The sequence below is a fragment of the Ovis aries genome, chromosome 15 (genome assembly GCF_016772045.2).
Source record: "Ovis aries strain OAR_USU_Benz2616 breed Rambouillet chromosome 15, ARS-UI_Ramb_v3.0, whole genome shotgun sequence".
Taxonomy (NCBI): Eukaryota; Metazoa; Chordata; class Mammalia; order Artiodactyla; family Bovidae; genus Ovis; species Ovis aries.
In genome coordinates, this window is record NC_056068.1 from 42,529,221 (window position 1) to 42,541,521 (window position 12,301).

The 12,301-nt window shown below is 37.2% G+C and overlaps 1 protein-coding gene across 10 annotated transcripts in view; it reads left to right on the forward strand.

The window, feature by feature from the left end:
- The window catches only part of SBF2 (SET binding factor 2), a 499,008-nt gene that overhangs the window by 430,140 nt on the left and 56,567 nt on the right, over positions 1-12,301 (forward strand). For all 10 annotated transcript variants that reach the window (XM_060399918.1, XM_042233068.1, XM_015101036.3 and 7 more), the window contains 4 exons: positions 2,577-2,704; positions 4,248-4,423; positions 7,403-7,548; positions 9,705-9,903. In XM_060399918.1, coding sequence (XP_060255901.1) covers positions 2,577-2,704; positions 4,248-4,423; positions 7,403-7,548; positions 9,705-9,903 — 649 coding nt within the window. The remainder of the gene's footprint in view (positions 1-2,576; positions 2,705-4,247; positions 4,424-7,402; positions 7,549-9,704; positions 9,904-12,301) is intronic.

Below are 12,301 nucleotides of genomic sequence, written 5' to 3' on the forward strand. Positions count from 1 at the left end.
TCTCCCATGAGGAACTGTTAGCTTTCCAGGGGAGAACTCATGTGTGCTGCTGCTTTTCTAGATGCTCATCTTCATGTCCTCAGGTAGCTGATAAATATTTATATTTTTCATTTCTTCCTTTAATATTTAAACTCTCAAGAATCTTGGGGCTTCCCTGGTGGTTCGGTTGGTAAAGAATCTGCCTACAATGCGGGAGACCTAGGTTCGATCCCTGGGTTGGGAAGATCCCCTGGAGAAGGGAACAGCTACCCACTCCAGTATATTGGCCTGGAGAATTCCATGGATTATGTATAGTTCAGTTCAGTCTCTCAGTCACGTCCAACTCTTTGCAACCCCATGAACTGCAGCACGCCAGGCCTCCCTGTCTGTCACCAACTCCTGGAGTCCACCCAAACTCATGTCCATTGAGTCGGTGATACCATCCAACCATCTCATCCTCTGTCATCCACTTCTCCTCCAGCCCTCAATCTTTCCCAGTATCAGGGTCTTTTCCAATGAGTCAGCTCTTCATATCAGGTAGCCAAGGTATTAGAGTTTCAGCTTCAACATCAATCCTTCCAATGAACACCCAGGACTGATCTCCTTTAGGATGGACTGGTTGGATCTCCTTGCAGTCCAAGGGACTCTCAAGAGTCTTCTCCAATGCCACAGTTCAAAAGCATCAATTCTTCAACACTCAGCTTTCTTCACAGTTCAACTCTCACATCCATACCTGACTACTGGAAAAACAATAGCCTTGACGAGACGGACCTTTGTTGACAAAGTAACGTCTCTGCTTTTGAACATGCTCTCTAGGTTGGTCATAACCTTCCTTCCAAGGAGTAAGCATCTTTTAATTTCATGGCTGCAATCACCATCTGCAGTGATTTTGGAGCCCCCCCAAAATAAAGTCAGCCACTGTTTCCACTGTTTCCCCATCTATTTCCCATGAAGTGATGGGGCCAGATGCCATGATCTGAATGTTTTCTGAATGTTGAGCTTTAAACCAACTTTTTCACCCTCCTCTTTCACTTTCATCAAGAGGCTCTTCAGTTCTTCTTCACTTTCTGCCATAAGGGTGGTATCATCTGCATATCTGAGGTTACTGATATTTCTCCTGGAAATCTTGATTCCACCTGTGTTTCTTCCAGCCCAGCATTTCTCATGATGTACTCTGCATAGAAGTTAAATAAGCAGGGTGACAATATACAGCCTTGACGTACTCCTTTTCCTATTTGGAACCAGTCTGTTGTTCCATGTCCAGTTCTAACTGTTGCTTCCTGACCTGCATACAGATTTCTCAAGAGGCAGTTCAGGTGGTCTGGTATTCCCATCTCTTGAAGAATTTTCCAGTTTATTGTGATCCACACAGTCAAAGTCTTTGGCATAGTCAATAAAGCAGAAATAGATGTTTTTCTGGAACTCTTGCTTTTTCCATGATGCAGCGGATGTTGGCAATTTGATCTCTGGTTCCTCGGCCTTTTCTAAAACCAGCTTGAACATCTGAAAGTTCACAGTTTATGTATTGCTGAAGCCTGGCTTGGAAGATTTTGAGCATTACTTTACTAGCATGTGAGATGAGTTCAATTGTGCAGTAGTTTGAGCATTCTTTGGCATTGCCTTTCTTAGGGATTGGAATGAAAACTGACCTTTTCCAGTCCTGTGGCCACTGCTGAGTTTTCTAAATTTGCTGGCATATTGAGTGTAGCACTTTCACAGCATCATCTTTTAGGATTTGAAATAGCTCAACTGGAATTCCATCACCTCCCCTAGCTTTGTTTGTAGTGATGCTTTCTAAGGTCCACTTGACTTCACATTCCAGGATGTCTGGCTCTAGGTGAGTGATCACACCATTGTGATTATCTGGGTCATGAAGATCTCTTTTGTACAGTTCTTCTGTGTATTCTTGCCACGTCTTCTTAATATCTTCTGCTTCTATTAGGTCCATACCATTTATGTCCTTTATTGAGCCCATCTTTGCATGAAATGTTCCTTGGTCTCTCTAATTTTCTTGAAGAGATCTCTAATCTTTCCCATTCTATTGTATAGTTCATGGGTTCACAAAGAGTCGGACATGACTGAGTGACTTTCAGTTCAGTTTAAGAATCTTGGGCCTAACCCAGTATATCTTCTGAAGGCATATACGCATAGTATAGTGCCTTTATTCAGAAACAAATTTTAACTGTCTTATCTTAACAGTCTTTTCTCTTTTGCTTTATTCTTATATTAAATATAATAAATGTCTTTTCAACATTTGAAGATACTTCTTTTCTTCTGTTTAATACCTACCCTTCCTGTAAGATGCCTTAAACCAGATGATCTTGTGTGACACACAATAGGTTGGGAAACTAGAATGAAGGTTGGCAGTTTGGGACCATTCCTGCACTCCAGGAAAGAAATGTATGTCAGGAATGAATTGCCGTGCAACATGATTAATGAATGCAATTCTAGAATCATGGCACTTGGTATTGCCTCTTTCCTGGACATTGTCCTCGCCAGACACATTTCTCCAGCAGAGGCTGGTAAAATGAGCAGCAGAGACTCTAGAAATGAGCTGTAAAGTGCTGTTGCTTAGTCTGTGCCCTGCTTTCCTATAGTTGGTGAGCAGACAGTTGTACGAAGTTTCCCCATTGCCTCCATCACCAAGGAGAAGAAGATCACAATGCAGAATCAACTACAACAGAACATGCAAGAAGGACTGCAGATCACATCGGCGTCTTTTCAGGTATTAAGAAAGGGAGCCGCCATTGTGCTATTAAAATTTTTCTACAAATGTTGTCATTGGTAGACATTTGTCATTTCTACAAATGATGTCATCTACAAATGATGGCCACTTTCTTTTGATCATATATGGTCAGGAGTTAGAGAAGAAGGATCAGAGGTTCTGTGAGGGTAATCTTTGACTGAGTTAGCTCGTGAACAGCATTGGATTTATTTCATCCTCTGTTTCCTGAGCCCTTGAGTCAGCTCAGAGTAACAATGGATTATCTGTCGATATTGAGTGATCTCAGAAATTCAGACTCACACTGTTGGCTCTTATTCTCTGCCATGTAATACTTCAATTTGTGTTTGATAGAGCCTCTAGATAGCATCTCTTGGCATCTGTTTTTGGAGGAAATGCTTGTGGCTCTTCTATGGAAGAGGCAGATCTCTGAGAATTACAGAGAATTACAGCTAGGGCTAAAGTACTGTTGATTATAAGTAAACCTTGATGAAGCAAAGATTTTTCCGGGGAGCACTGAACATTTCAGAACTTGTGGGAATTACTGATACTAACCAGACACTCAAAAGAGTGATCTTTTCTTAGTTTTGCTTTAAAACAAAAAAAATTCTCGAGAGCACATTTTGCTCTTCCCACTCTTGTGCCTTGTTTCTGACTTCTCAGATTTCCAGGGTTCCCAATTCTTGCCTTGTTCTTTCCAGTCAAGAAGCTCCCCCTAATACTTCCATATTCTGGTTGTGTGAAATGTAAGCCTTCTGATCTGTAGGTCCAGACCTGCTCTGGCCTCATGAGAGTACTGATCTCTTAGTGATTTCTTCATTATTCCAACTGCCAAAGGACTCTAAACTAGAATGCTGTGGTCAGAGCTCTGCCTCTTCCATAGAAGAGCCACAGGCATTTCCTCCAGAAACAGATGCCAAGAGATGCTGTCTAAAGGCTCTATCAAACACATGGGTCTACCAATTAGGATTCTAGTCAAACTTAACTTTTTCTTTCTAGATTTATAAGTATATCTGGATAGGAAGACACTTCCTTAGGCAAAATCCCCTATCTAGGACCACCAGTGGTTGATAAACAAGAAGGACACAATTCCTACTCCAACCACTATAAGTTAATTTCCCTATTGCATCATAAAAAAGACAGTCCTGGATTCCCTGGCAGTCCAGTGGTTAGGACTCCATGCTTTCATTGCTGAGGGCCCAGGTTCAACCCTGGTCAAGGAACTAATATCCTACAAGCCGCACAGCGCAGCCAAAAAGGAAAAGAAGTTGAGAAAAGATAGTCTTAAAGAAACCTAACTTCAAGATACATTATTTTCCTTATCAACCAACCATCTTTAACAAGTAAACCTTTTGGAGCCCTCAATTTATTGAGCCCTTTTTTATTTAAAAAAATTTTAAATTGTATTGCATGATATCCAAAGTCCCTTCAACCTCTAACCTCTTGTCATTTAGCATTGTTATTTTTTTGTTATTTCAGTCCTTGAGGGGGAAGCTCTCTGGAAATGCTTAATGTTTCTGATACATTTAATTTATTTTGTCTCTAGTTGATTAAAGTAGCATTTGATGAAGAAGTGAGTCCGGAAGTAGTAGAGATCTTTAGGAAACAGCTGATGAAGTTTCGTTATCCTCAGTCCATGTTTACCACCTTTGCTTTTGCTGCTGGACAAACTACCCCACAAATCATCTTACCCAAGCAGAAGGAAAAGAGCACTTCCTTTCGGTGAGGAGACAGGTTTCTTCATTTCAGTTCTCCCAAAGTTGATTGCCAGGGAACGTGACCTATCTCCTAAGTCAGTATGTTTGCCATTCTGTCACACCCGCTGAACGAAGCTCAGGAGTTATGGAAAGCAGCAATGACATATGGAACAGTCATGTTCATTGCTTATGATGTATTTTTAGAATGTGAAGTTCTATTTTCCTTTTTTCCTCTGTTGCTCACTTTCTACCTTTGAGCAATCCCTTCAGTTTACATCAATATCCAGGTCAAGTAAACAGTTTTGTTCTGATTGAGAGGTGAGAACATTTTTTTTTTTTCCTTTCTGTAGCTTTTTTTTTTTTTTTGGAGGCTAATTACTTTACAATATTTTAGTGGTTTTGCTATACATTGACATGAATCAGCCATGGGTGTATGCACGTTCCCCATCCTGAACCTCCCTCCCACCTTCCTACACTGGGTCATCCCAGTGCATCAGCCCTGAGCACCCTGTCTCATGCATCAAACCTGGACTGGCTATCTGTTTCACATATGATAATATATGTATTTCAATGCTGTTCTCTCAAATCATCCCACCCTTGCCTTCTCCCCCAGAGTCCAAAAGACTGTTCTATACTTCTGTGTCTCTTTTGCTGTCTTGCATATAGGGTTATCACTACTATCTTTCTAAATTCCATATATATGTGTTAGTATACTGTATTGGTGTTTTTCTTTCTGACTTACTTCACTCTGTATAATAGGCTCCAGTTTAATCCACCTCATTAGAACTGATTCAAATGTATTCTTTTTAATGGCTGAGTAATATTCCATTGTGTATATGTACCACAGCTTTCTTATCCATTTGTCTGCTGATGGACTTTTTATTTAATATCAAATTTATATAAAGGTTACAACATAGTACAAAGGAGTCCTGTATACCCTTTACCTAGATTCACCAATTGCTTATGCTTTATTCCATTCTCTTTATCATTTTATCTCTCATATATATTTTTAAACATTTGAGTTACATACATAATGCTCCTTTATTCTTTAATATGTCAATATATATTTCTAAGAATAAAGACATTATTTTATATAACCACAGACAGTAATCCAACCAGGAAATTTAATTGATATAAAACTTTCATCTGGCCCAGATTTCACATTTGAATTTTGCTTATGATCCTTTGCAGCTGTTTTTTCTGCCTGGTAGAGGATCCAATCCAGGATCAGTCATTGCATTTACTTTTGTCACATTTCTTTAGTAGGAACCCTTATTTTCTAATGAAAATGTTTAAGAATTTACATTGAAACATTTACGTTTGAATGATTACAAAATAACAATTGCTTTAAAATGTTCTTCAGTTAGTGGTAAAATATAAGGGTTAATATTGCAGTCCATTCACCATTAATCACCTGGAATTTGGGCATCTGCTAGTATAAATTACATATTAGGGTTACTCTGCGCGCTTTGGAGAAGAGGCCTTCCTTTTGCCTGAAAGTGGGGCCGGGTGGAGATTATGGGCCATTTGAGGTTGCAGGCAGTATGTCATTTCTAAACTGCATGGCTAGCCGCTCGTACCATTGTTACCTGGTAAGCAAAGGAGACCATACATATGCAGGTGTGAGATGCTGAAGAAGCAGGAACAACATTTTAAACATTTAAATGGTGAGCCAGGCATTGCATCTTAGCACTGTGGGGTCACAGAGGAGCCTATGATTTTCATATTTTAGCTCTCTATGAAAGAAACAAAGCTTTGTATGGTGTTTTATATGTAGAAACTGTTGAGGTGAGGGTGGTTATATATCTGAAAAATCAAGCTTATTCTATCAAGCTACAACAGAGACATATCAATTTTAAACCTTAAAATCTCTTAGTATTATTATCTTGCATATATAAAACAAAAGATACAGCTATAGCTGGGAAAACATTCAAAAATCCCCTTGAGTTTAAGTTACATCTAAAATGATTCACAATAGGCTTAATTTAGGAAATATCTATATTCTGTGAATTCTAACAATTACATAAAACAGCATTTTAATTTGAGGTTCATAACCCTCAAATTTACATTTCAGATCACTAAAGATGAGGTCTGATAAAACTATTTGACTGTAAAAGAATCCTTATCACTTTTCATTGAACAACAGGAAAACATAGGAAAAGTTCTGCTGTTGTATGTGGACAAATAAATAAAAAACTTTCTTACCTGAAACCTTCACCTCAATATGATTATTCAGGAAATGGGACCTTTGTTTAATTCTTTGGATTATAAATATCTACACCCAGAATTTCTATTAGCAATAAAAAGTAAACTATTTAAATAAAGTACTTCTAGATCCAAATATCTTAAATCCTAGTTTCTCTGTAATTAAAGCTGATTCTCAAAAGGATACTCAGCTTTCTGATTTCTTATCTTTTCTCCTGTCAGAAAAGGGAATTATGTTAATTACTCTTTTCCGTATCTCAGAAGGTTTCTAGTGTCAGAAGGCAGGACACTACACTTACACATTTAAAGCATTTAAGAAATAAGTGGAGGTGCTGCCAGCTACATTTGTGATGATCTTTAAAAAAGCCTATGAGTTAGTAGAGATTCTGAGTCAGTAGAGTAGGAGGTAGGCTGGCTGTCCATGCAGGAGGACTTCTGCAAGCATGGTCTCTGGGAACTGGTGGAGGCAGTGGCATGGATAAACAGAGTGGGTTGGGGGCATGCTTGACTAAAAGCCAAACTGAGGAGTTTAGATTGGGGATGATAAATAGTCTGTGTCCCACTCTAGGTTCTTGCACTTTTTGCCTAACACAGTGCCCTGATGATAACAATGTTTTATAGTAAATTAGCCTTCTGCCATATAAAAATTGACCTGAAGAAGGAGAGGCTTAATGAAGGTCTGGACAATACTAGTGGGTGTGGCGGTAGAGAAAAAACAAGTTGAGCAACATGGGTATCAAAAAATGTAAGTGGCATTTTCATATTAAATTAACATTCTCTTTGGTTTTATAACTCGTAGCACTTTCTCGAAAACAATTGTGAAAGGTGCTAAAAGGGCAGGCAAAATGACAATTGGGCGGCAGTATTTATTGAAGAGGAGGACAGGGACAATTGTGGAAGAGAGAGTGAACCGACCTGGATGGAACGAAGAAGATGACATATCTGGTATGTGAGAACTCATTTTTCCTTCATGAGTGAACTTTGTTCTTTCTTCTTATATGAGTAAGAACAAGAGATAAAGACATAGTTGCACTTAAACCTGACTCTTAAAAACCTAGACCTCATAAGATGGGAGGTACTTACCAGCTTCTCAGAACTGGGAAAAAAAATTTTTTGTTGTTTTCCCAGTATTCCATTGTTCAGATAAGATTCGGTTCAGTTGTATTCCTCCCCTGTGCTTCCCAGAAAGCGCTAATGGTAAAGAACCTGCCTGCCAATGCAGGAGATGAAGAGATGCGGGTTCACTCCCTGAGGTGGGAAAATCCCCTGGAGGAGGGCCTGGCAACCCACTCCTGTTCTTGCCTGGAGAATCCCCATGGACAGAGGGGCCTGGCAGGCTACAGTCCATGGGGTCGCAAAGAGTCAGACACGACTGAAGCAACATAGCACACACACACTCCTCCTCCACTAAATCCATGAGCTAATTGGCCACTGTTATGTGGGAAATTTAGGTATAAAGTAGTCCCCTGTACTTTATTGTTATGGAATAAGAATAAGAAAATAAGGACATAAATTATTCAAAGTTGAATATTTGGGGTTTTCATGAGAACATTGTGGGTACTCCTAACCTATATGGGGAATCAAAGATGAAGGCATTCTTAGATGATAAGAAAAAAATGCCTGCTAAATATTTAAAAGAGCAGAACCTGGGAAACTGAGATAATCAGGAAACCAGTAGCAAAATTTTTCTATTCCTTAACCCAGTGTCAAGTATGCTTATGGAATTAACCCTAGAGAGAATCTGATCTAAGAGAGAGGATGCCATTGCATCCTTTTCCTTCTTAGACTCTTGGACTGGATCACCAGTGACTATACAGCTACTACTTCTACTGCACTAATAACAATAGAGGAACATTTTAAAGAAAGAAGTATCTTTAGAGAGATCTTTGGCCAAAGGTCTCCATTTCGGTATGTGTATCTGCAGGCTTGCCTCTGGGGGCAGTGAAAAGATCATTTATTGGAACCCGGGCTTCTCACAGTCACATGGAAAGCCATACAAAAATTACTGCTACCCATCACTATTGACTCTTCTAATATAAAGCTTTTATGATTTCACAGAACAAAAACTTCTTCTATGATGATTATTCCACCAAAAGACCAAATTATGTAATACTCTTTGCTCTTCTGAAGAGGCCAAAACAAATAAAACTGATACTTAATGATGCATTTGCATTGTGAAGTTCACAAACTAAAGCACAAAGGCTTATATTTATAGAAATAAGCTGGGGTTGTTTTTTTTTCCTTTTAATTGAAGAGAGCTATATGTTTCCCTTTGACATTAGAACTTTGAGTACATTTTCAAAAACTTTGAAAGGTTAATTTTAATTCTCTCATTGTAAAAATAAGTAGGAAAGTAAATTAGGACAGTTCTTAACATGGACTTTTTTTTTTTTAAGTTAGAACATGCAGTACCAATTAGGAATGTTGTTGTTTTTAATCCTCCCTAAAATACTTGGTTATTGGGTAAACTCTTCCAACATCTAAAATTTTAAAGGCTTCTGTAACCTGTGATTGCAAAATTGAGGGAGTTTCCCATGTACACCACATCCTCTGATAAAATATAACTTCCACCAAATATAGCTTCTTCATATCTAAGAAAGATCCTTTCCCAGTAGTGAACTTCTGCTTAATTAAAAATTTCTAATGAAAGTTTATGCTCTTTAAAGTTAACTGAAACCTGATGAGTTTGTGTAATGATTATATTAGAGGTGAGTTTTACTAATAGGTTAGTCTCTCACAAAGTATAAGTGTTTACAGAGTCCTAAATAGAAATCACTCCAGGTGGACATTAAAAATCAAGCCTGACTAACAAAGAAAAATATGGGTAATATATTCAAAATTATATTGTTTTTAGAAATTTTAAGTTACTATCCCTGACGTTTTAAGTTAGTTGGGCTCCTAATATTTTATTTCCTGACTATTACAGTTTATGTTTGAGCATAATGATGCCTCGTAGAAGTTCCGTGATTCAATTTTTGGCATACATAGCACCTCTAACCCTAATATAAACCTCTCTTGGTTAAAGATCCTCTTTAGAAGGAAGTTTTTAATCCTCTACTTTGAGCTATCTCATTTCTTCAAAACCTGTTTCTGCCATCAAGTTTCAGATGATAGTGAACTCCCCACGAGTACCACTCTGAAGGCCTCGGAGAAATCTACAATGGAACAGCTAGTAGAAAAAGCTTGTTTCAGAGACTATCAGCGTTTAGGTTTGGGAACCATAAGTGGCAGTTCTTCTCGCTCTAAACCAGAGTACTTTCGAATCACTGCCTCCAACAGGATGTATTCACTCTGCCGGAGGTAAGTCTGTTAGTCTCTCCAAAAGAGAGCTTCCTTTCTTCCATTTGAGTCTTGAATGGGCTATTTGCGTCCATAGCCAAGAGAAAGAGATGCTGGAAAATGGGAGCAGGGTGTCCAGGGTAGTGTATTTAAGGGGCATTTCTTGTGCCACATGTGCGGGCGTCTCACTGACATTCTCCGAAGTATAGCTGCATCACTGAACAGTGCCTGTGGTAGACCAGAAAGTGGACGGTGATAGGTTTTGTCCACTTTATGAATTTCCCATATTTGTCTTTCTCTTCCCATTTGCCCCTCTTCTAGCATGCCTGAGATAGCTTGAAGTAGGAATAGAATTTGCCCAGGCAGAGGAGAGATGAAAATATACTGTAGGTCAAGGGACTGCAAACTTTTTCCTTAAAGGGCCAGATAGTACATATTTTCAACTTTACACAGCGTATGTTCTCTTTTTGCAGCTATTCAACTCTGCCACTGAAGCAGCCATAGCCTGTACGTAAAGAAATGGGCAAGGCCGGTTTGGGCCCACAAGCCATAATTTGCTAATCCAATTGTAGGTTAGGTTTCCTTATGTTGTCTAATTAGAATTTTTTCTAGAGATATTACTTAAAGAATTTAAATGAATACATGTTCTTTTTTCTATTGTGTCTACTGCTCTTTTATATATATATCTGTTAAGCCCTATTTCCTGCTTTATATCTTTTAAAACTACATTTTTACCCTCCACAAGTTTGATCATTTTCAGGTAAGTTCTTTTCTTTGCATGTATAAATTTCTGGTTTGATTAAATACAATAACACTGTGAAAGTACTTTGTAACTTGGAAGTCTTGTACATATTTTAGAAAGTTGTCTTAATGTTACTATTAGTTTCAGCCCTGCTGTTCTTGAAGAACTGTAGATATCTCATTTTAAATGACAGTTTAAGTGTACAAATACAAATGTGAAACTTGAGAAACGAATTGGGAATCTAGATTGACATTTGAGATAAATAAAAATTTCACATTAAGTACCGAAAGGCTGTGACTTTGTTGAGTATGCAGTAATTTTCTTGATATTCTGTCCTTCTAACTAAATTTTAAGTGTAAGCAAAGGCATAAGGTGTGATGTCCTGCTATTTGAGAAGCTGGTTATCAAAATTTTATCTGACAGTGAGAAAACAGATGTTATTTATCATTTCACTCTGTCAGAAACAAAATAAAATCTTAATAGACCATTTATTCTAATGATTATTATAAGGAAATTATGGTGATATTAAATAGCATAAACCTTTAAGCTGTTAGAAGGAAATGGAATAGTAAATAATCCAAAAGAAGGCAAGAAAGAGAGGAAAGGAATCATGCAGCAGATGGGACAAGTAGAAAGCAAATAGTAAGATGGTAAATTTAAATTCAGATATATCAGTAATTATGTTACTTATAATATTGATAAATGTTCCAATTAAAAGAAAAGGATAATCAGAATTTGTTAAGCTTTATGCTGCTTTTAAGGGCTATATCTAATATACAAAATTTCCAAAAGGTTGAAAGTGAACAGAAAGAATACAGCATGCAAAACCACCTTTTAAAAATAGAGCTATTGTCAATATATAAATATTAAAATATATTTTAAAGTAAAATTCTACTAGCAATAAAAAAAGATGGCTTATAATGACAAAAGGTTCATTTCATTCAGAATTCATTATGACCAAGTGTAGTTTATTACAAGAATGCTAAACTTGCTTAACAATTGAAAATTAATCACATAGTTCACCACATTAAAAGAATTACAGACTATTGTAAGTTCATTGTATACAGAAAAGCATTTTATAAAGTATAATATATGAGTTTTTATAAAAAACTTTATGCAGATTGGAAGTACAGGGAGAGCTTCTTAATTTCCTAAGTGTCTAAAAAATATATCCTGCAGCAAAAATTACTTAATGGTAAAGTATTAACAACTTTTACTCTGAAATCAGGACAAAAATGCCTGCTATCACCATTTCTTGTCAGTGTTATACTAGAGGTCTTAGGAGGTACAAAAAAATTAGAAAAATAAATAATAAAAGAAAGATTGAAAGGAAAGAAAACTGCCTTTCACAGATGATCTGATTATACAGATAGAAAACCTGAGGGACTCAACTGATAAACTTGTTATATTAATAAGCAAATTTGCAATGTTATTATAAAAAATTAGTCATATATATACACCAAAACAATTAAAAGATGAAAATTTAAATGATGTTATTTTGATACTATTAGTACTATGTAAAGTAGTACTAAAAAACATTATTAAACACTTGGGACTAAATCTAATACAAGATGTATAAAATCTCTACATGGTTCAAAACAGTATTAAGGATCACAAATAAGTAAATATTTAATGTGCTTGGACTAGAATATTCAGCACTCTAAAACTGATTCCTCC